Source organism: Mus musculus, chromosome 12, assembly GCF_000001635.26.
Source record: "Mus musculus strain C57BL/6J chromosome 12, GRCm38.p6 C57BL/6J".
Lineage (NCBI taxonomy): Eukaryota > Metazoa > Chordata > Mammalia > Rodentia > Muridae > Mus > Mus musculus.
The window spans coordinates 4,755,306-4,779,426 of record NC_000078.6 but is presented as its reverse complement, the minus strand read 5'-3'; the positions used below and the strand labels follow the sequence as shown (position 1 = coordinate 4,779,426).

Below are 24,121 nucleotides of genomic sequence, written 5' to 3'. Positions count from 1 at the left end.
GAGGAAGGGTCACCGAGGAAGGGTCACTGAGGAAAGGGTGCTCTGAGGAAGGGTGCTCTGAGGAAGGGTCACTGAGGAAGGGTCACTGAAGAAGGGTCACTGAGGAAAGGGTGCTCTGAGGAAAGGGTGCTCTGAGGAAAGGGTGCTCTGAGGAAAGGGTGCTCTGAGGAAGGGTCACTGAGGAAGTGTGCCCTGAGGAAGTGTGCCCTGAGGAAGGGTGCACTGACCAGCCCACCTGGGGCTGCTGACAGGGAAAGAGAGATGCTTCCTTTTCAGTGTCTATGGCAGAACCCTAAATTATGAAGACAGGTTCTTTTTCTCTTATTGTTCTGATCATCATGTGGCAGGTAGTCAACAGAAGCCCCTTTCTCAGAAAGGCTTCTCAGTAGCCATTCTGCCTCACTAAGACATAGAAGCAGTGAGGGAGGTGAAGTCAGAATTCTCTATAGTTTTGGGAAGGTCTTTATAATGATGAACAATATCAGATGCCTGAAGATAAAGACAGTGAATGTCTATCTAGTACTGATTAGTGGCTCATTTTTTTGGGTAGTCTTTCCATTGCCTTGCTTCCCCACGGGTCCCACGTCTGCTGAGAATGAGAAGACTTCACACATGCACTGTGGTCTATATTTTAATAAAGGGGCACTGAATCAGGAACTCTACATCTTTGACAGAAAGCACTTAGCGAGTTTTCCCTCCAAGTATTACGTTAGGCCTTTAAGGAGGCATGAGACTGGCATGGCCCTAGCTACAGAGTGGTTCCCGGAAGCAGTGAGATGACTCATGGGTTTACTTGCCACCAAGCCTTATGGCCTGCGTTCCACTCCCATCACCCAGAGGAGAGGTGACTCCTATGGCTGCCCTCTGACTTCGATGTGAATGGGGTTCACACATATGAGTGGCTAGGGCCTATATTCTTGGCATATCTGGCAAGATGTGTGGGGACTTGGAGATAAGACTCCCAGGAGACTTGCCCTGGGAAAAACCATAAATGCACTCAGGTGTCATGTCTGTGACCAAAGCTTAAAGAAAAGGGAAAAGCTGGTCAGGTCCTTCCAGTTAGAGAGGATGCTCTTCCGAAATAAGAAAACTTTTTCCCTTAGCTCAGTCTTTGTTTTAATCTTCCATGCAGTGTTTTCAACCACAAAATATTTTTTCTTAAGGATCTATACTTTTCTTCTAAAACAACCAAGTTGTCTTCACTAGTTATCTTCGGTCTTAGTTTCCCTTTTTCCTTAGATACTCTCCTGAAAGAAAACACAGCATGTTAATGATTTAGGAGTTGTGAACTACCATTGCAGTACAGTTTGCTCATTCCCAATGCACAGGGTTAGGTGACTACGACGTGCTGGTGCCATGCTCTGTAGTGTAGTGGCATTACAAGGAAGAGTTAAAACACAGGCCTGTGTCTACTAAGAGAGAGATGTAAGCACTCAGCTCTATTTTAGATTACTTGGAGATTTCATCAGCCCTAGAGAATGATTGGTTCTCCATGCCGAGAATGAAAGTGCACATAACTATCACGGGGAACTGGATGGGGAAGGGCTGAAGGAACAGTAGAACCTGTTGCCCGGTCTTTATGACTAGGTTATACCTACATTTAAAACCGGTCAATAGCACTTCACTAAAAATTAAATAAGAAAAGTTTGAAAGCTGTGTTTCATTCATCAAAAATTCTTTCTGTGTCCAAACCAGAGCCAAATTTCTTACATGTGAATTTGGCTAAGATCTCAGCAGCTTTCCCGTCAGGATCTAGGACATTTACTGGCCTAGAAATTGAATCATAGGAACTTTAAGGAAAAATTATAGTTCTTTAATAATTTCATACCAATTTTTAAAAACTGAGGTCCTAGAATTAGCGGTTAATATTTACCAATACATTTGAGCCACCAAAGTTGTTTACGAAATAAGCCTGGCTCACTTGTATAAAGTAGTATAGTATTATTTGCCTATTCACCTCTTAAAACTGTCATTAAGTCATGCTGTTAGAATCTTCCATAATAAAAACAATTTTGAGACAGGGCCTCACCTTGTAACTCTGGCTGGCTTGAAACTAGCTATGTAGACCAGTCTGGCCTTGAACTTACTGAGATTTGCCCACCTCTCTTTCTGAGTGCTGGGTATATGGGTGTATGCCAGTGCACCCAGAGAATGCAAATGAAATTAACCACCATAAGTTTATCTCTCGAATATTCTATAATAATCACATAATTTTTGATAGAAACAAACATAGTTAGTGGGCTAAGGATTGCAGGCTTGAGCCCAGACTGGGTTACATAGTGAAACCCTATCCCAGAAAAAGAGGGAGGGAGGGAGGGGGGAGAGAGAGACAGAGGGTGGGAGGGGGAAGGGATGAGGGAAGCACAGTTTAGTGAAAATGAGCAGCTGGCATGCAGCTGGCCCCCCTCTTCCTCTTCCTCCTCTTCCTCTTCCTCCTCTTCCTCTTCTTCTTTTTTGTTTTCCGAGACAGGGTTTCTCTGCATAGCCCTGGCTGTCCTGGAACTCACTCTGTAGACCAGGCTGGCCTCAAACTCAGAGATCCGCCTGCCTCTGCCTCCCAAGTACTGGGATTACGGCATGAGCCACCACTGCCCAGCGAACGCAGTACTTCTAACATACCCAGTACTTTCCCACAACAGTGGGCTCTAACTGGCAGTGTGAGTTGTATTATTCTTTGGAGTCTTTTGTAGCCAAGGATTTAAAAGGAGAAAAAAGGTCATAGAATCTTCATTATAACAAAGTCAGTGACCTTTCTGGTCTTCATTACGGAATTTGTCTGAGCTGCTCATAGGCTTATTGGCAGTTTGATGACCTGCCTTCCTTCTTTCATTTTATGGATGCTTCAATGATTAGCTCAAATTATACGTCTCTGTTCTGGTTTCTGCTCCTACTCTGCTGAAACCAGGCCTCCTTTTCAGGTACTTAATTTCCCACATATTCAGTGAGGTTAGCTCTCCAGATATTTTCTGGATTCTGTTAGGTAGAAGTCATCTACTTCTCTGTTTATCAAACATGTATTAATTTCCTACTCAAAATCAGGTACTGAGTTAGGCACCAGATGGGAAGATGATTAAGAAGGCATATTGCCCCCTGGGTTCATAATCCAGATTAACAAAGAGCTCTAATGGGAATAACAATGGCAGTGTGAATAAAATTCCAGCGCAGTGGAAGGCCAGATCTGACTTGACGTTCTGTGAAGTGCTAACCAGATGTTAGGAGCACGGACAGAATAGGGATGTATATCTGGCAGGTATGATGACATCTAAGGGGCACAGGAGGCAGAGGGTATGTCCTACCCAGCTTTGGTCTGAGATGGTGCAGGGCACATGATTGGACACCATAGTTATTTGCTACAAGAATAAGTGAATGAATGAATGAGTGGATAGCTACTTTTCTTGCTAAAAGACCCTCCTACTTCAAACGACTGTTACCATTTAATTTACACAAATTTAACCCAGGGAAGGGACCCCGACAAGACTGCTGCTTCTCTGCTGGCAGGGTCCTCTTCCTACAGAGCGGGTGCCTAGCACTTCTAACCTGCTTCCTCTCTGCTCCCCTGCCCATCTCTCCCGCATAGCTTACTGATGTGCGGGAGGAGGGGCGTCAACTAGATGACACAGTCAGGCTCCTCAGAGGAAATCAGGGAGACTTCATCATGATACCACGATGCTATGGAAGGAAGCAGCCGCACTGCAAAGGGCTAGATCAAAGCTGACTTACTGAGGCAGAGACAAGACGGAGTCCCAGTAGTGCTCTCATACGCGGCACCTGCATTTCCCATGGCCCCAGTGGTCAGTACTTTCTGTGGTTATGCACCACCTTTGGATCCCCCAGGAAGTTCTTCCCTTCTCCTCAGGCTAGTCTGAGTAGGGTCTCAAACCTTAATGGGAGGCAAACTTACCCAGCTTCTCTGTGGCTTCCACGCAGACGCTAGGATACATGCCTGCAGTGTAAGTTGCCACCACAAGATACATGTTGGTCTTCACCACCACCACACCAGTGTTCTCCTAGATAAAGAAGAAAACAGAGCACTCTGCCTGTGGTCCTAACCACAGGATCAGCAGTTACCGCCAGTCACTTAAAAACATACCAAAACAACAACAAAAAAACAAAAACCCTACTTCCTGACTTCTTCATATTCATGTATTTTTGTTTTAATCTCTCATTCCTTTTTTTATATAGAAATTTAGTACTGTTTTCTAAAAAGGTTTCAGGTTTTTGTATTAGTATTATGCATATTGTGAAGGAAAGTTCCTGGAAAGAAACTGTGTCATATACTGAGAGATTAGAACCCCTGTGCATGCGGAGGCTGGAGTGCTGCAGTCCAGAGCCCAGTAACTACACATTCTGGGCTGACTTAGCCCTGACAACCATCCTTTGCCCACCTCTGTGTCTGACATAACTCTTGTGCCTAACAGGGGCACAAACCTTTGTGGTGAGTCTAAACACTCCCACACGGCCCCGGCTTCATGGCGTGTATCTCTGCATCTGTCTGTCTGTCTGTCTGTCTTCCTTCCCTCACCTAGTCGGGCTTTCGGGACCCATGCTAAGTGGCCTGTGGACCACGGAGGAGCAGTGGACAGATTCCTGAATAAATATTGACATCATCCAGCAGGTGTGCCTGGGAATGCTTCGTCTTTACTAAATTTCAGTGCAGGACATCAGACCCAGAGCTCTGCACATGGCAGGCAAGTCCTCTAGCCCTGAGGTCCATCCCCAGCCCGTCTGTGAGTATTTTCAGATACGCCTTCCTGGCATTAGGCTGCTATCTGAATGACTCAAGGCTGTAATGATCTTATTCCATTTTACAGAGAGCATCAGGAGGGGGTAAAAAATATTAAGTAAAATTATTAGGGTTTTTTTTTAACCCATCTGTCTTCAAACCTTAGCTACTTACATTCTTAGCATAGAGAGAATAGTCATCTGCCCGAACACATTTGTAATCCTTCTCCTTGAAATACAACCCTTCCCTTCGCGTTAATAATGGGTTTTTGGCAAATCCATTCAGAAGTGTTCGAACATCACTTGGCATTACCTGCAGAGGTTAAAATAGGCCAGGTCAGAAGAACAAGGCCCTTGGCCCCCCCCCCCCCCCACACACACACACACCGAGGGCTGGGACTGGGTTCACTTTGTTTGTTTGGTGTTTGTTTTGTTGTTTTGTTTTCGAGGCAAGGTTTCTCTGTGTAGCCCTGGCTGTCCTGGACCTCACTCTGTAGACCAGGCTTGTTACATGGTATTTGAACCTGTTTCTACTTGTGGTGTGGCTTAGCTTTTAGCACAGACCTTTAATTCATCTGGCTGGCAGAGCAATTCAGAGGCTGAGAGAAAAGCAGATTGAATCAGTCAGCTTGGAGAGGAGTTTGAACCAGACCAGCTGAGTTCAGCCAAAGGGACCTATTCAGCAGGAAGTCTCAGAGGCTGAAAACATTCTAGGCCTAGATTAGATTATGCAGAAGCTAGAAACTTCCAGGACTAGGCCTAGGTTAGCCGACTGAGGCAGTAAGCAGACATCAATTAAAACAGAGGAATAAGTTACTTTCACACAGGCTGGCCTTGAACTCACAGGAGATCCACCTGCCTCTGCCTCCTGAGTGCTGGGATTAAAGGTGTTTGCTGCCATGCCTGGCCTGGTTTTCACTTTGTGACATGCCATCATCACATAAACTTGCATAAGATTGCATCAACAAATAGCCACACCTATCCTTTTGTGCATTCTCTATGGCTGCTCTTCCATGACAACTATAGAATCACTGATGGCTGTGTGGTCCGGAATCCTAAGATACTGCCAATGGCTTCTATCAGAACAGTCCTTTTCACTTAAAAGTCACAACTTCAGGAAGAGACTGTCAGAAAAGGATTCCAGTAGCATAGAAAACAAGAACCGACAAGTGGGGTTGCACAAAACTGAAAAGTTATGTACAGCAAAGGGAAAAATCACTGAGCAAAGTGGTGGAATATGAAACACAGAATAACCACTAACCACATACAGGACAGGTATTGACACACCAAAGGTTTATAAAGAACTTCAAGACTCAGAACACGAAAACCCCAAATCAACCAACCAACCAACTGAATAAGCGATTCTTGAAAGAGATACAAAAGGACCAAATACTTGAAAAAAAAATAAGATTTAGCTATTAGAGAAATGCAAGTTAAAAACTGCTTTGAGCCTGGCAGTGGTGCCATATGTCTTCAATTTCAGCATTTAGGAGGCAGAGGCAGGCAGATCTTTGTGAGTTCGAGGCCAGCCTGGTCTATAAAGTGAGCTCCGGGACAGCCAGGAATACACAGAGAAACCATCTCTCAATATTGCCTCCTCCTCACCCCCCAAAAAACCCTAATCCAAACCGAGAAGTGCTCTGAGGGGCTGGGAAGATGGCGCCGGACTTAAGAGCACTTGCACTCTTCCAAAGGGCAGGAGTTCAGTGCACAGTGTCCATGTCAGGTGGTACATAACTGCCTACAACTCCAGCTCCAGAGGACTGGAAGCCCTTTTCTAGCCTCCAAGAGTACTGTACTCAGATGTACATATATACACACATGAACATAAATGAAAATTATAGTTCCAGAAAGATGGCTCGGTGGTTAAGAATACTTGGTGCTCACAGGAAGGATCTAGATTCAGTTCCCAGCACCTCTATGTTGGCTTACAGTTCTAGGGGATACAAGTCTTCTGAATTCTGAAGGCACCAGGCATGCATGTGACACACACAATCACACACACACACACACACACACACACACACACACACACTGAAAATATTGATATGAAAAATAAAAATGACAAACCCCCCTGCTTTGAGAATCTGTCATATACCAGTCAGAATAAGTATTAAGAGAACGAAAACAAATGGGGGCAGGGATGTAGCTCATTAGGTAGAGTATTTGCTTAGCACGCTGACGCTCTGGGGTTAGTCCTCAGCACTGCAGAAACCAGGCTTGGTGCTCCATGGACACAGTCCTAGCACTTGGGAGGTAGAGGCAGGAGGTTCAAGGTTATCTTTGGATACCTAGTAAGTTGCAGGCTAGCCTCAGCTACATGAACCTTCTTTAAAAATGGAAAATAAAGAAGAAGACAAATGACAACAAGAGCTGGCAAAGGCATGAGGAGAGAGAGGAGGAACTCAATCCACTGACGCCGTGGGTGCAAACTTGTGCAGCCACTGTGGAAATCAGCATAGACGTTCCCAAAGCTGCACCTAGAACTACCACATGACCTAGCCGTAGCACACATCACGGAATAGAACTACCACATGACCTAGCCGTAGCACACATCACGGAATAGAACTACCACATGACCTAGCCGTAGCACACATCACGGAATAGAACTACCACATGACCTAGCCGTAGCACACATCACGGAAGGAGTTTGAATCAACGAAATCATCCTGTCAGCAGAGATGGGCACATGTAGGGGTTTGTTGTTGTAGTTTTCCACAATTGCCGGAAATGGAACCCACCATGCCTGTCACTGTGGATAAAGAAATTTACTACACATACACAATACAATTTTATATAGCCATAAAGAAATTGAAATGGCTGGAAATAGTGGAACATGCCTTTAATCCTAGCACTTGGGAAGTAGAGGCAGGCAGATCTCTGTGAGTTTGAGGCCAGTCTGGCCTACATAATGATACCCTGTCTCAGGGGAAAAAAAGAAAAAAAAATCATGACATTTGTAGAAAAAAAATCATTGTGTTAAGGATTAACAAACCAGACTCAGATGGACAATCACCACAGAGCCGCCCCTACACATTTTATTTTATAAATGAAACCTAGATTTAAAATGATGTGGATGAGGCTGGAGAGATGATTCAGCATGTAAGACCACTTGTTGCTCTTGCAGAGAACCCAGGTTCAGTTCCCAGTGCCCATCCACATTGTAGGTACCAACTGTCTAGTTCTAGAGACCTGAAACCCTCTTTTGCCCTCTGCAGGCACTGCATACACATGGTGCATGAACATACATGCAGACAAAACACACCCATACACATCAAACACGTCTTTACAGTTATGTATCTGTGTGTGTGTGTGTGTGAGACAAACTTATAAGAGAGGAGGAGGATCTCTTAAGGAATGTGGGAAACAGGATAATGGAATACACATGATAAGAAAACAGAAGAATTAAGGGAGGAAGAGAACCAGCTGAAGCTGGAGAGGGTGGATAGAAGGCCCTTGGGGATGAATGAAAACAAGGTATAGTGTCATATAGGATCAGGATGTGCTTTGCTCTAAGTTACTCTATATTTTGTAAAACAGTGGTTTTTCAGTGTGTCTTGCCCCGAGAGACTCTATTTTGAAGATGGAGGATGACTTCATACCTGGATGGACACAGGAACAGTAGGTCTATCAAGAACCACCCACTCAACCCAGACTGAAAAAATGACTTATTTCTGGGAGTAGAGAGAATGCTGAAATAGCAGAGGCATATGGACATATTAAAATCGTATCAGAAAAAACAGGCCCAAGAAACTACCATATACAACAGAGCAAAGAATGGGTGTGTCTTCCTTACCTGGCTCCCTAAAGAAGCAAACACCTAGCACTGAGATGGTATTAGTTCCTACTGCCCTGGACTTGCCCCATCTATCAGTCTACCAATCTGTCTGGACCCATCTTGGTTCCTTTATTCCTGGAGTTGGTTTCAACTCTGCGGCTTCAGTTTCAAACTTGAGATCTGAAGGAGCCTTAAGTCATCACTACAGCTTCTCCAGACTCTTTCCCGAAGCTCTGGTACTGTTAATTTATCAACAAATATCAAATATCTAATGATATTTCTACCAACTGCCCTGCTTTTCAGAACTTCTGAAAATTCTTGATCTCTGCTGTGGCCTCATAACACTTTATTGCCAATCTGTAACACTGTGTGTGTGTGTGTGTGTGTGTAATCCATGAGTTGATATTAGTAATTAAGATAGCAGAATAAGAATCTGTGCTTACCCGTGAGGTTACCAAAGAAAGCAGGCATATGTATGAAATTGTTGCCACAGAAACTATCGTACTTTGTGAATTTATCATTACTCAATAAATTCTGACATTGTTGAAACATGTTCGGATGTTACATAGCTTACAACACATACATGAAGATAACATATAAAATCCAACACTCTATATGCTAACCTAAAAAATATTTTTAAGAAGCTTTCACCCTTACACTAAATCCTGGTGATGTCACACACAGGGTCTTTTCCTGGAGTTTGATGAGGGCTGCGCTGTCCACGTGTTTCGTCCCCAGCAGGGTATCTAACAGTAAGTTCTGCAAGTGACTCATGCTTCTTCGGCTCTGAACCAGAACCTGCAGCTGAAGACTCCACGAGGGACAATACAAGTGCTTCTTGTGTACGTTCCAGCTTATTATCAGTGTGTGTCCTCTAAAACGGTGGACGAGTGAAAATAGTGGTCCATCATCCAGGGTTCACCAGTACTCAGAGGGGAAGAAAAACTATTATAGAAAAATCAGAATTCACAGAATGGTTTATGAAGGTGAGTTTGAAAAAAAAATCAGAGCCTCAATATTTTTATCTATTTAATGATTTACCTGAGATTTAAAAACAAAGGTCTATGCCTATTATTTTGGGTACTCTAAGGGCAGGAAGGTCACAAGTTCAAGGCCAAAGAGACCCTGTCTTAGAAAAATAAAGATCTGCGAATAAGTCCTCCATTCAATTCTCAGCTCCGCAAAAATGAACAAACAAATAAATAAAAGTAAAATAAAGTAAAAACAAAAAAAAGCAACCAGTTATCCACAAAATCTCAAAACCACTCAAGGTGCACCACCGATTTAAAAAAGATACTCTTTTCATTCCTCCTCCTTGGCCAGCATCAACGCTGTAGACAAGACACCGGTCAACAAACCTGAGCTCTAAGACCACCTTGGAGGCTCTTTAGAGCTACATTTACTGCTCATGTGCTGCCATCTTGGACGGCCCTCAAAGGGTCAACCGCCACAAACACTCTTTTGCCGCAGGTTCCTAGTAAGGCGAACGACTCTCTCCCGCCGCTGCCTTCGGAGGACTAATTGATGGGAGGCCGGTAGCCTAACTGAATCCTGAGTCCTGGAGGCCGGGAACTAAACACAGAGTAGGGGCTACAAGAGGAGACGAGGCTCCGCTAGGGGCGGGCGTAGCACGGATCTGAAAAGCTGATTGGCTGCGATAGCTGCCTGTTAGCGCGAGACAGTTCCACTGCCTCCTTTTCGACTCGCCTCGCTCCCAGGCCAGAGGGCTGCACTGCTCCGTGCTGTTCGGCGAGGTGCGCGCGCGTTCTCGTCTTCCCGCTGGCCGAGGGGCGCGTAGGGGTGGCGCCGCGTCCCAGGAGACAGAGGTCCGAACGCCCGCGCGTTCCGAATCCAAGGTCTCGGGCTGAGGCCGCGGGCTCACTGTGGTGCGGAGAGCCGAAGGGCAGGCCCACCGCCAGAGGGGGCTGAAGGACCTGTGGAAGCCTGCGCGGCAGGACGGCCCGCGCACGCGGTCTGTGTCGGAGCCGGCGAATCGCGAATCGGGGGCCCGGTACTCCCGGGTGAGCGGGCCTGGTACCCTAGATTCATCATGGGCGCAGACCCACAAGTCTTCTTCTCCCTCACATGCAGGCCCCGGGGAGGGCTTTGGATCTCTTGGAGCTTGAAGGTCCCAAATTCCCTTCTTTCTCTAAGTTCATTTGTCAGTAGCTTGAAAGCGGCAACTCATCAGCATTCATGTCATATCAAACCTAGAAAACTGCTGGGAACTAGATTCCTAGCCAGGAGGGCTTCAAGAGAGCCCTGTTTCAAGCCAATTGGAAGGGACACATGGACGGGCAGTTTTCCAAGACTCGTTCCCTAAGTGCCCAAGGTCATGAGTGTTGATTATTAAACCGCGGAGAAAATTACTGTGAATTTTAATTACAAAATAAATGCTATTTTAGCTTTTCTAGGGACTGTGTTACTTGATGACCACAATGAAAAATAGGAGCCAAGATGATATGGTGACGGGCACACTCCCCAAGCTCAAGAGCTCCAAAGAATGGTTGGAACCACAGTCGCTTTCTTTTATGGAGGTACAGTTGTATGACTGTTGAGGTCCTTGCTTAGAGATGTGCCTTGTGCATAAGTTTTATTTTTCTTTCTATTTTACTCTATTGGATAGAACCTATCTATCCCCATTAACTCTACTAACTTTGTTACTTACTTACTTTGCTCTTTAAGAGCTTAAAGTAGAATCATATACCATTGATTATAAATTTTAACAATATAACAAAGCTGATAAAAACCTACTTAAAGCCGGGCGTGGTGGCACACGCCTTTAATCCCAGCACTCGGGAGGCAGAGGCAGGTGGATTTCTGAGTTCAAGGCCAGCCTGGTCTAGAGAGTGAGTTCCAGGACAGCCAGGGTTACACAGGGAAACCCTGTCTCGAAAAACCAACCAACCAACCAAAAACCCCTATTTAAACCTGGATATGTTGTATTTTTCTTCCTAAAGAGTTTTATTAAGGTATAATTGGTGTAAAATAAATACACTTGAAATGCATAACGATAAATTTTAACGTGTGTATGTTCCTGAAGCCAGTTTTACACATCAAGATAACAAATACATTGACTGCTCCCAGTTTTCTCATCAAGTTCTTTTGGAGTACCCCCTCACACTTCCCTCATTTCCTGTAACCATTCTGTCATTATGGTTTTGCTTATTTTAAAAAAATTTTATGCAGTGAAAACTTATGTATTCTTTTTTGGTTTGTTTCTTGTTTGTTTGAGACAGGGTTTTGTTTGTTTGTTTGAGACAGGATTTTGCTGTATAACCCTGGCTGTCCTGGAACTCGCTTTGTAGACCAGGCTGGTCTGAAAAATCAGAGATCTGCCTGCCTCTGCCTCCCGAGTGCCTGGCTCCTATGTATGCTTTTTTTGTTTTTGTTTTTTCGAGACAGGGTTTCTCTGTGTAACCCTGGCTGTCCTGGAACTCACTCTGTAGACCAGGCTGGCCTTGAACTCAGAAATCCACCTGCCTCTGCCTCCCGAGTGCTGGGATTAAAGGCTTGAGCCCCACCGCCTGGCTCAGTTTCCTTTTTAGTCTATTCCCAAGGATATATAACTTCTACCACTCTCTTAATTCCAGAATTTTTTCATCATTCCTAAAAACCAACTATATTCATTGGCAGTCTTCTTTCTTTGCCCTCTAGTTATTGGTAACAGTAATCTACTTTCTAACTCTGTAGATTTGCATATTCTGGACATTTATACAAATGAGACCTATGTAATATGTGATCCTTTGTGACTGGCTTCTTTCATGTGGAATAATGCTTTCAAGGTTCATCCATGTTGTACCATTTGTTACTGCATGGTCTTTTAAATTATACATTGCATGTGGACAGGTGTTCGTGAAGGTCAGAAGGAGGTGTTGGGTTCTGTGGAACTGGGATGGTTTTAAGCTGCCTGATGAATGTACTGCAAACTGAACTCGCACCTGGAAGAGCAGGAAGTCTTAACCACTCACTGGGTCAAATAACTCTATACATAACTTTTTGGGAAACCAACAAATAGATTCCCCACAGCAGCTGTGCCATTTCACTATAAAGTCCCAGCAATGTATGATGGCTCTAATTTCTCCACTACTTGAAGTTTATTGGATTTCTTGTATCTGTTGGCTTACAGGTTCCAAAATGCCCTCCTTTCAGGTATTCTTTCCTTCCCTCCCTTGGCACCCCCACTTTTGTCTCTCGGACAAGGTCTCTGTGTTGTCTCTGCTGTCCTCAAATTCTAGTCCTCCTGCCTCAGCCTTCTTGGGGCTGGGTTTCCAGGCACATGTCGCTAAGTCTGGGTCTGAAGTGAATTATTCCCAATGCTATACTTTCACATTTACTGAAATCATAATTATGATTCATATTTATGTCATCTCCAATCTTCTGATAATCTCACTGAAGTTTGTTTCTTTGTAAAATTTAAGAACTGGATTTTTCCACTTTTTTTTTTTCCTTCTTGCTTCTTTTTGTTTGCTAAATCTGTCTATTCATTGTTAGCATTTTAAAAAAATATCCCTCTCCACTTTTCTCTTTGGATAGGACCTCACTGTATTGCATAGCCTGGTCTTCAATCCTTTGTCTTCCTGTAGCAGCCTCCCTAGTACCTAGAATAACTGGAATTAGGGCTTGTGTACGAAGCTGTACTCCCGAAGTCTTTATCTTTCAGTTACAAGATATGGACCATCCCAGTTTCTGCTGATTTTTTTCCTTAAGTATGGGTGACATTTTCCTTTTCCTCTGTGTCTAGTAATTTTAGATTCTATTTTAGACATTATGAATGATAGACATTATTTATACAAGACCTGGCTTCTTTTATGTCATAAAGAATATTGAATTTACCAGGTAATTGACTTTGCAGAGTTCAGGCTCTAAACTTTGTCAGTTAGCAGCCGCTGAAACTACTTTACTTTTCTTAGGCTTTAGTTGGGCTGCATAAAGCCCTGTCCACAGACAGTTCAAGTGGGAGAGCATTTGCTTAGCATGAATCAGGTTTATCTCCACCACTGTTAGGGAAAAAAGCCTTCCATAATTGCCATGAACTTTGCTTTCTAATTCCTCAACCAGTGGGATCATATGTGTGTGAGGTTTAGCTACCTCCACTAGCTCTGGTTGAAACTAGTTTGGCAAAAGGAGATGAAGCCTTTTGGTCATTCTCCAGTGTCTTCAGATTTTCAGATTGATCTCTCTCTCTTTCTCTCTCTCACATATATATATACATACATATATATCTACATATGTTACTGCATGGTCTTTTAAATTATACATTGCATGTGGACAGGTGTTCGTGAAGGTCAGAAGGAGGTGTTGGGTGTATATATATATATATACATACACACACACACATATATAAATTTTTTTTGGTCTAGAGCTACAATATTAATCCACTATCAATCTTACTTGAGGACAGCAGTCTTGTCAGAATCAGCAACTTTCTGTGCAAAAGGAGGAAAGAAAATAAATAAAATAAATTGTGAAGTCAAGGGCATTGGTTCACACCTGTAATCCTTGCACTTAGGAGGTTGCGGCAGGGGGATCACAAGTCTGAGACTCCTGAGCAAGTTTTAGGACATGTTATAAATACATAGCCAGATCCTGTTCCCTCAAAAATATTAGACACACATTTGAGTTTGAATTGTCGTCCAGTGGGTGTGGGTGTGCCCTTCTTTAATCCCAGTACTCAGGAGGGAGAGGCAGGTGGATCTCTGTGAATTTGAAGCCAGCCTGGGGTACACAGTGAGTTCCAGGCCAGCCAGGGCTATATTTTGGGACCCTGACTCAAAATCAAACAACAGCAAAACTCCATTAAATCTACACAAAAATACATAAATTTACTAGGTAATTACAAGATCTTCACGAATGATAAATGTATTTATTCATTTATTTGTTATATTTATGTCCCTACTGCCTTTGAGAAAAAAAAAGTTTCAGTCTATTAAGCAACAGGTCAGTTGTCATGGACAATTAGTTAAGGAACATAGGATGGACTGGGTTGGTGGCACAGGACTTGGGAGACAAGGAGTGGATTGATACTCGTTTGAAGTCAGCCTGGGCTACATTATAAGATCCTGTCTTAAAACAATGTAGGAAGACTTTAAGGACAAATGTTTTTGTATTTCAATACTCTATTCTTAAATTTTATAAAGATCCAGCCACATTTTAATAATAGTTTTACATCTCATGTAATTTTGTAGATAAAAATCCATAATGCAATTTATCCATGATCCTTACATTTCATTTTTTAAAAAGCAATCTCAAAATCAAATCAACAGGCAAATTTATAATCAAAAAGTAAGCAGGGAAGTATGACATGGAATGCACCCACCTTGTGCTGTTATATCTCCGTGTTTGTTTCTAGGTATAGCTTTGCCTAAGGTGGTGCTAAGCTGGCATAGCCTTACATTAAATGTACAGCATTCATTAGTCTGTCTTACAGTTAAGATGTCTCAAATAGAGGCCTGTGCATATCTGTCTTAGCCCAGGAAGGTAAAAACATTTCATCAGGTATGGGAGAAGATGGTTCTAACTGACAGGGCTCTGGGAAAGTCATTTGACTGTCCTTGGACAGAAAATATTTGTGAGATGAATTATTTCTTACCTTGGAATGAGTTGTAACCAAGAGCGGAAAGACCAAAATAGTATTTGAAAAAGTGCTCAGTGATAAAGAAAATTGGATTTACAGAGAGCGCTTCAGGGATATGCCTGTCACATAAAAGTATGATAGGCACAGATAATGCTAATGATCTTTTAAGATTTGATTTTTGGACTAATTCTTTTCCTTGTAGGCTTTAGCTAAAGAAGATACTGATGCAGCTGTTCAATCAATTTTATATAGAGAAAATTATATTATGAAGGTAAGAATTGGCTACAAAATGCATCTTAAATATTTTTTCACTTTCAATGTAGTATTTACTCAAGAATTTTGAGTAAAGTTCAAAGTTTTAGATAATATAGAAAATAAAACTAAAAGTACTCATTAGCACTTGGGATTAAGTGGAAGACAACTCTGAGGGTGTGCTAGTGATTGCCAGTCTCCCAAACTTTAGAGGACTTCTTCAACGCTTCACAGGCAGGTATATGCACATCACATATATGCCAACATAAAATAATTTTTCTAGACTGACTTCACTTACAATGTATACTATATTGCTTATGGTGTTTCTCTTCCCAATGTGTAGTATATTTAATTTATTTGTTTAAATAAAACTTTTATTTTTATTATTATTTTTTAAAAGATTTACTTATTTATTTTATATGAGTACACTGTCACTGTCTTCAGACACACCATGAAAAGGCATCAGATTCCACTACAGATGGTTGTGAGCCACCATGTGGTTGCTGTGATTTGAACTCAGGACCTTTGGAAGAGCAGTCAGTGCTCTTAACCGCTGAGCCACATCTCGAGCTCCTTATTTTTATTATTATAGATGTGTATATATGTATGATATGTGTGTATGAACACACATGCTTCAGCATACATGTAGAGGTCAGAGGACAACTTTATGGAATTTGTTCTCTTCTTTACCTTTATATGGGTTCTAGGATCACGTTCAGGTGGCCGTGCTTGAGTGACAAGTGTCTTTGCCGGCTGAGTCATCTCTTGGCCCGTGTACTTGTTATCAGGAAGGGCGGGCATGCTGCCTCCGTGGTCCATGTAGCCTTGGTTTTGGCAGTATGTGCCAAGTGGAGGAAGGTAAAGGGTGAATGAAGAGATGTTTGTCTTTCTGTCGCTGTTTACTAGGAACTAGATAAGTATTTACATCATCAAGACTTCTTAAACACAAGAAGAAAAGAGATGCTGTATAAAAAGTGGGTTGAACGTGTGGCAGATCCTCTCCAGAAGAAAATTATAGAAAAAGTTCATTCACATAAGAACATTAAAAAGAGGAGACGTCAAGAATTAGACAATTTTTTGAAACATTCAAATAAGAAGGTACTAAGAGATTGTTTTATACTTTTCATACTGGTTTAAAAAATCAAGGTTATCTTTCTTCACTTCCTCTTTAGTTATCTAAATAGTCTGCCTCTTTCTCTTCTATTTATATCTGATCTATACTCTAATATATATAGTATATTCTTTTAAAATTTAAATTGTATTTATTGATTCATGTACCTCCTCCATGTGTGTGTGTGCGTGCGTGTGTGTATGCGTGCGTGTGTGCGTGCGTGTGTGTTTATGTTCAAGAGCTTGCAGGAAAGTCAGATTTCTTTCCATTGTGTTAGTTCTGGGGATTGAACAGAGGTCCTCCGTCTGGTGGTAAGGGGCCTTTACCTACTGAGCCGTCTTCTGTATGAAGGGATGTTATTGATGCTGTTGTTTTACAGCATAAGACTGGAACTGTGTGGGGCAGGAATTGGAGCTCAGTGCCTCAGTTCTGTCCCTTATAACTGAGGGGCAGGAGGTTCAAACTGGTTAAAATTTGAGTTCTGATATCCTCAAAATTAATTGTGTACCTCTTTGTTTGTTTGTTTGTTTGTTTGTTTTGTACCTCTTTCTTATGTGTGGTTTTATTTCCTTTTTATAGGGAAATGCATTTATAGAGCATTATGATCCAAAAGAATATGATCCTTTTTATATGAGCAAAGAGGACCCCAATTTTCTGAAGGTAGGCAGGTTACTTAACTGTGATAGTGTGATAGTGTCTGGTTGTTCTGAGCAGCTTTAACATATGCATGGCCTTTTAGTGACTTAGTTTATTTAGTTTATTTTATTTGGTTTAGTGACTTATTTTATTTAGTTTAGTAGCATTGTGAAAGTGCTTTCCTATCTTCATATGTTACAAAGGAATAAATAACCCAAAAGGCCAAAGATGAGTTAATTTCTAGAAAACATGAAAATTCTGTATAATAACTGAATAATAGAAAATGTTTATTTAAACATTTTCAAAAACTTTAAAACTTGCTATGACAGTAATACATTCTTTTGTGTGTTTGTGTTTTGACAGAGGGTCACTCTTGTACCATTGGCTGGCTGGAACTCATTATATAGACTAGGCTGGCCTCATAGAGGTCCACCTGCCTCTGCCTTCCTTGTATTTGGATTAAAAGCATGCACTAGTACATTCTTATAACAAGTGAGAAAACTGATTTAAAAAATACTGAAAATTTTATTACCCAAAACTAATTGCTTGTATTCTTTTTATTTATTTATTTATTTTTTCCATTTTTATTGGGTATTTAGCTCATTTACATTTCCAATGCTATACCAAAAGTCCCCCATACCCACCCACCCCCACTCCCCTATCCACCCACTTCCCCTTTTTGGCCCTGGCGTTCCCCTGTACTGGGGCATATAAAGTTTGCGTGTCCAATTGCTTGTATTCTTATATACCTTTCTGGATTTAATTTCTTTACTTATTTATTTGGTGTTAATCAAATGTTTGCTTTTCTTTCTATATATTAAGCATATGTTCTACTACCGAGCTATACCCCTAGCCCTATGGTTTCTTACATTCATCTGCTGCTGTGTAAGGTAATCCAAGACAAGCCAGTCCAGCACAGATAGGCCATTCCTGAAAGCCATCAGCTGTGAATAGCAGAGCTGACATGAGTCTCTTCATTTACCACACCTTGCTATGCTCTTACAAATGATTTTATGATACTTACCTCTGTAGCTAGGTTCTATTTTTCCTTAGTGCAAGTTACTAGAAGTAGAATTAATAAGTTCATATTACCAAACTGTTTGCATGATAGGGTGTATATACTGAAACTATCATCTATTTTTTTATTTTACTAATAGTGGCTATTATAAAACAAAGGAACTTCCCAATAAAACTGCCTTGGGTCATAAGACACTTTTAATCTACTGGTATTTTTTACAATGTCCCCCCCCCCTTTTCTTCTGAATTTGTATGTGTGGTTTGCTATAGACCCTATTTACATAGGTAGGAATTAGAGTTTAGAGTCTTAAACATACTAAGTAGTAACTAATACAGAGGTGGAACCGTGATTTGAAACCAGAGTTATTGATACTCTATTAGTCCATTTCTGCTGCTATAACAAAATACTTTGGACTATGTAATTTATAAACAACAAAAAGTAATTGTCCATGATTCTGAAGGCTAGTGTGGTAGCTCAGACAAGAATGGACCCCATAGACTTGTATATTTGAATACTTGGTCCTCAGTTGGTGGAACTGTTTGGGAAGGATTAGGAAGTGTGGCCTTGTTGGAGGAGCCGTGCCACTGGGTGGGCTTGAAGTTTCAAAGGATTCAGTGCTGTTCTCAGTGTGCTCTCTGCTTTGTGGCTGTGGATTAAGATGTGAGCTCTCAGTGGCTGCTCTAGCCATGTACCTCTGTGCCCTTAATCTGCCATCATAAACTTTTAGCCCTTTGGAACTGTATGTCCAGTTAAACTCTTTCTTTTATAAATTCCCTTGTCACGGGTTTTATCACATCAATAGAAAAGTAACCAAGAAAGCTAAGAAGTAAGATGAGGCTGTCAATACATTCTGTGTCTAGTGGAGACCAGTCATAAAGGATGGCAATTTCTATGTCTTCACATGGTATAAGAACAAAGCAAGCCTTTTTCAGGAGGGTCCCACCCATTGATCTAATTATGTCCTAAGAGTCCTCCTCTTTATGACATTGCATTGTTGCATTGTTGATTAGTTATCAACATATGAATTAAGGAAGGGACACAGACATCCACAATGTAGTTTCAACTGAATTCCCTATTTTCTTTTTTTTTTTTTTCCATTTTTTATTAGGTATTTCTCATTTACATTTCCAATGCTATACCAAAAGTCCCCCATATCCACCCACCCCCACTCCCCTGCCCACCCACTCCCCCTTTTTGGCCCTGGTATTCCCCTGTACTGGGGCATATAAAGTTTGCAAGTCCAATGGGCCTCTCTTTCCAGTGATGGCCGACTAGGCCATCTTTTGATATATATGCAGCTAGAGTCAAGAGCTCCGGGGTACTGGTTAGCTCATAATGTTGTTCCACCTATAGGGTTGCAGATCCCTTTAGCTCCTTGGCTACTTTCTCTAGCTCCTCCATTGGGAGCCCTATGATCCATCCATTAGCTGACTGTGAGCATCCACTTCTGTGTTTGCTGGGCCCCGGCATAGTCTCACAAGAGACAGCTACATCTGCGTCCTTTCAATAAAATCTTGCTAGTGTATGCAATGGTGTCAGCGTTTGGATGCTGATTATGGGGTGGATCCCTGGCTATGGCAGTCTCTACATGGTCCATCCTTTCATCTCAGCTCCAAACTCCGTCTCTGTAACTCCTTCCATGGGTGTTTTGTTCCCAAATCTAAGGAGGGGCATAGTGTCCACACTTCAGTCTTCATTCTCCTTGAGTTTCATGTGTTTAGCAAATTATATCTTATGTCTTGGGTATCCTAGGTTTGGGGCTAATATCCACTTATCAGTGAATACATATTGTGTGAGTTTCTTTGTGAATGTGTTACCTCACTCAGGATGATGCCCTCCAGGTCCATCCATTTGGCTAGGAATTTCATAAATTCATTCTTTTTAATAGCTGAGTAGTACTCCATTGTGTAGATGTACCACATTTTCTGTATCCATTCCTCTGTTGAGGGGCATCTAGGTTCTTTCCAGCTTCTGGCTATTATAAATAAGGCTGCTATGAACATAGTGGAGCATGTGTCCTTCTTACCTGTTGGGGCATCTTCTGGATATATGCCCAGGAGAGGTATTGCTGGATCCTCCGGTAGTACTATGTCCAGTTTTCTGAGGAACCGCCAGACTGATTTCCAGAGTGGTTGTACAAGCCTGCACTCCCACCAACAATGGAGGAGTGTTCCTCTTTCTCCACATCCTCGCCAGCATCTGCTGTCACCTGAATTTTTGATCTTAGCCATTCTGACTGGTGTGAGGTGGAATCTCAGGGTTGTTTTGATTTGCATTTCCCTGATGATTAAGGATGTTGAACATTTTTTCAAGTGCTTCTCTGCCATTCGGTATTCCTCAGGTGAGAATTCTTTATTCAGTTCTGAGCCCCATTTTTTAATGGGGTTATTTGATTTTCTGAAGTCCACCTTCTTGAGTTCTTTATATATGTTGGATATTAGTCCCCTATCTGATTTAGGATAGGTAAAGATCCTTTCCCAATCTGTTGGTGGTCTTTTTGTCTTATTGACGGTGTCTTTTGCCTTGCAGAAACTTTGGAGTTTCATTAGGTCCCATTTGTCGATTCTCGATCTTACAGCACAAGCCATTGCTGTTCTGTTCAGGAATTTTTCCCCTGTGCCCATATCTTCAAGGCTTTTCCCCACTTTCTCCTCTATAAGTTTCAGTGTCTCTGGTTTTAAAAATATGGAACGCTTCACGAATTTGCGTGTCATCCTTGCGCAGGGGCCATGCTAATCTTCTCTGTATCGTTTCAATTTTAGTATATGTGCTGCCGAAGCGAGCACCCCTATTTTCTTTTTAAAGTAATCTGAATCCTTGGGATTTTAGCAGCTGTTCTTAGCTTGAGCTCTGTGGACATTTGGGATCAGCTGTTTCCATAACAGTGCTAAGTGTTTGTCTTTTCCAGTGTGATGAATTTGTACTCATGGGATCAAAAGCCATGGCAGTAAAACTGTTCCCACCACAGGATGATGTGTCCCATTACCAGAGTGTGCTTATAGTAAGAAGTATATTGTCATATACAATAAAAATGAGCATAATTTCATTTACATTCTTGGAAGAGCAGCTAAATTTTTGATTATGCAAACTACTTTTTTTTACTTTTTTGAAACAACTTTAATATATGCTTAGCTGAACCATTATTCTCTTGCATTTAAAAAATAGACAAAAATAGATATTGTACTTTGTCATGTGTTATTTGGAAATTCTTAACGAAGTGGCTAAATAGAGTTCATTAATATATGCATTAGTTCACATGTCACTTTCTGAAATGTCTATTATTATTGTGTGTATATGGCATGTCTGTACATGCATATGCCATGGTGTGTGGCGAGCTAAGAGGACAAGTTTGGGAATGAGTTCTCTCCTTTCGCTGATGGACTCCAGGGAGCAGACTCAGGGCATCAGGCTCATGTGGCAAGCCTGACTCCTGAGCTGTCTTACTGGCTCCACTTACCACCATTTAAAGAGAACACTTACGATCCACTTTCAGCAATTTGAAATAATGTAGATCATTAATATTAACTATAATCACCATATTTCACAATCAATTTTTATTTTTAGATGTCTTTTAAAGTTTATATGTATGTGTACATATTCTGTATGGGGGATATCTGCAATGTGAGTACTCACAGAAGGCAGAAGAATGTATTGGATCGTTTGAAGCTAGAGTTACGGGCTGTTATGATATGCCTAACATGAGTGCTAGAATCTGAACTCAGGGCTTCTGGAAGGGCAATATGTGCTCTTAACTACTGCTACACCTATGCTCTACCTCTGTTCCCCCCCACCCCCTTTTGAGACAGGATCTTACTGTAGTTTTGGTTAGCTGTCCTGAAGCTCACTATGTAGACCCAGCTGACCTTGATTCAGAGAGATCCATCTGTCTCTGTCTGCAGTACTACATCTAGGACTGTCTGAAAAAAAATTATGGTTGCATTCAAGTAATTTGTTTTTGTCTTTTTCAAGACAGGGTTTCTCTGTGTAGCCCTGGCTGTCCTGGAACTCACTCAAGTAATTTATTAATGAAGTTTTTATGTAGGTGTGGTTGCACTCTTCTGTAATTGTAATTCTTCTGGCTGACCATGAGGATCCACAAGTTAAAGCCTAATCCGGGCATGGTACAGACAGCCTGAAATAAAAAGGAGGTCTAGGATGGCTCAGTTGGTAAAATGTGTGCTGCTCAAACTTTAGAAACCCTAGGTCAATTGTAGCATTCATATAAAAAGCTGGACATGAAGGTGTACACTCCCAGAGGTCAGGACAGACCTTTGGAGTTCACTGAACAGCCAGTCTAACTTAATCACTGAGCCTCAGGTCACTATGAGAGACCTGGTATCCGAAAGCAAGGAGGATGGCTCCTGAGAAATGCCCAAGGTTGACCTCTGGCTTCCACATGCATGTATGTGCATCTCTGCACACACCTATGCAATTTTTAAAATTATGAATAAAAAGGATGTAGTTCAGTGGTAGAATGCTTGCTCAGCCTGTGTAAGGCCCTGTGTCTGATACCCACCATTACAAAGATGACTTTTTTTTCATGCCATCAAGGATTTTTTTCATTTTGAGAGGCATTTTATTAGAACTAATTGAGTCTCCATATGTCTGAATCATGGAGAAATCTAATATTAATTTAACCCAATGTACAGAAATTCAATATGCATAGGTCTCTTACCTGTGTTTTATAGTAGATCCTGAGAAGAGGCAGGCAGATTTCTGAGTTTGAGGCCAGCCTGGTCTACAGAGTGAGTTCCAGGACAGCCAGGACTACATAGAGAAACCCTGTCTCAAAAAACAAAACAAAACAAAAAGAGCTAACTCTTGGTAGGGACAGCTTTAAGGTCACACTAGTCATCCTTTTAGCCTTATGATGCCTCCAGTGCTGGCCATGTTTGTGGGTTTCTATTGTTACTCTATGCCTGCAAGCCCAGGCCCTTGCTCAGGTTCTCCCAAGGCTTCAAATGAGAGAACCCAGGAAAACTCCCATGAGACTGGGTTTCTGCTGTCCTGCTCTGTCTCTTTATGCATGTAATAACTCCTTCAAGGCCTTACACTTGAATTGCTGCAGTACATAAAAACATAATTGTTTTTATTCTTAATTCTGGTGTGTTAAGTAGAGCTAGCCATTGTTATCATCTTTCCTCCCTTATACAGAAAATGGCTCATTTTACTCCTAGCAATAAGGATCCTGATGGGTTAGAGACAGCCTAGGCCAATCAAAATGAACCCTTCTTCTTTCCTGGCATGGAAAGGACCTGACTTTTAGGAGTGCAGGGGATTGATTCCTTCTTTTGTATCAGTCTACAGCCTTTCTGTATATCTAATATATGTAGCTGTACTCAAGAATTGTTCAACTTAGGGATGGGCATGCAGGCACGTTCCTGTAATCACAGCAGTCAGAAAGCTGAGGCAGGAGGATTTCAAGTTCAAGACCACCTGGGCTACATCTCAAAAAGCAAAACAAAACAACAAAATGGGGCTGGAGGGATGCCCTTGTTCTTTTTTTAATTAAAAAAAATTTTTTTTTATTATTGGGTATTTATTTCATTTACATTTCCAATGCTATCCCAAAAGTCCCCCCCACGCCCCCCACACCCACGTCCCCCACACCCACTCCCCCACCCACACACTCCCACCTGTTGGCCCTGGTGTTCCCCTGTACTGAGGCATATAAAGTCTGCACGACCAATGGGCCTCTCTTTCCACTGATGGCCGACCAGGCCATCTTCTGATTCATATGCAGCTAGAGACAAGAGCTCTGGGTGGGGGGGCGGTGCTGGATAGTTCATATTGTTGTTCCACCTATAGGGTTGCAGATCCCCCCAGCTCCCTGGGTACTTCTTCCAGCTCCTCCATTGGGGGCCCTGTGATCCATCCAATAGCTGACTGTGAGCATCCACTTCTGTGTTTGCTAGGCCCCAGCATAATCTCACAAGAGACAGCTATATCAGGGTCCTTTCAGCAAAATCTTGCTAGTGTATGCAATGGTGTCAGCGTTTGGAGGCTGATTATGGGATGGATCCCTGG

At 42.1% G+C, this 24,121-nt stretch overlaps 2 protein-coding genes and 1 non-coding gene across 29 annotated transcripts in view; 1 reads left to right on the top strand and 2 right to left on the bottom strand.

Annotated features, from left to right (window-relative positions):
* Positions 1 to 613: 613 nt before the first annotated feature.
* Positions 614 to 10,412, bottom strand: Pfn4 (profilin family, member 4). 5 transcript variants are annotated; one of them, NM_001361147.1, is made up of 5 exons: positions 9,859 to 10,132; positions 9,158 to 9,445; positions 4,898 to 5,035; positions 3,902 to 4,007; positions 614 to 1,247 (listed from the first exon to the last, which is right to left on the bottom strand). In NM_001361147.1, exons 2-5 carry the CDS (start codon positions 9,272 to 9,274, stop codon positions 1,219 to 1,221), a joined length of 390 nt encoding a protein of 129 aa, NP_001348076.1. In that variant the 5' UTR covers positions 9,275 to 9,445; positions 9,859 to 10,132; the 3' UTR covers positions 614 to 1,218. The 5 variants fall into 5 exon arrangements, with proteins under 5 accessions (NP_001348076.1, NP_082652.1, XP_006515203.1 ...); XM_006515140.3 differs by lacking the exon at positions 9,859 to 10,132 and adding an exon at positions 10,208 to 10,412 and having other exon boundaries at positions 619 to 1,247; XM_006515138.3 differs by having other exon boundaries at positions 619 to 1,247; positions 9,542 to 10,132.
* The window catches only part of Fam228b (family with sequence similarity 228, member B), a 29,380-nt gene continuing 15,418 nt past the window's right edge, over positions 10,160 to 24,121 (top strand). For 5 of the 23 annotated variants that reach the window (NR_168577.1, NR_168580.1, NR_168581.1 and 2 more), the window contains exons 1-6: positions 10,193 to 10,521; positions 10,906 to 11,037; positions 15,280 to 15,348; positions 16,236 to 16,427; positions 17,020 to 17,100; positions 17,440 to 17,568. Coding sequence is in view for 13 of the 23 variants with exons in the window: in NM_001382828.1 (NP_001369757.1) it covers positions 10,930 to 11,037; positions 15,280 to 15,348; positions 16,236 to 16,427; positions 17,020 to 17,100; positions 17,440 to 17,565 (576 nt within the window). In the remaining 10 variants the exon portion in view is untranslated. Of the gene's footprint in view, positions 10,629 to 10,905; positions 11,038 to 15,279; positions 15,349 to 16,235; positions 16,428 to 17,017; positions 17,101 to 17,439; positions 18,287 to 24,121 lie in introns of those variants that run through there. The other 18 variants (NM_001382832.1, NM_001382831.1, NM_001382829.1 and 15 more) reach the window with 9 other exon arrangements.
* On the bottom strand, positions 20,774 to 20,880 carry Gm22003. Its single transcript, XR_003950380.1, has one exon. It is a non-coding gene; the product is annotated as a U6 spliceosomal RNA (small nuclear RNA).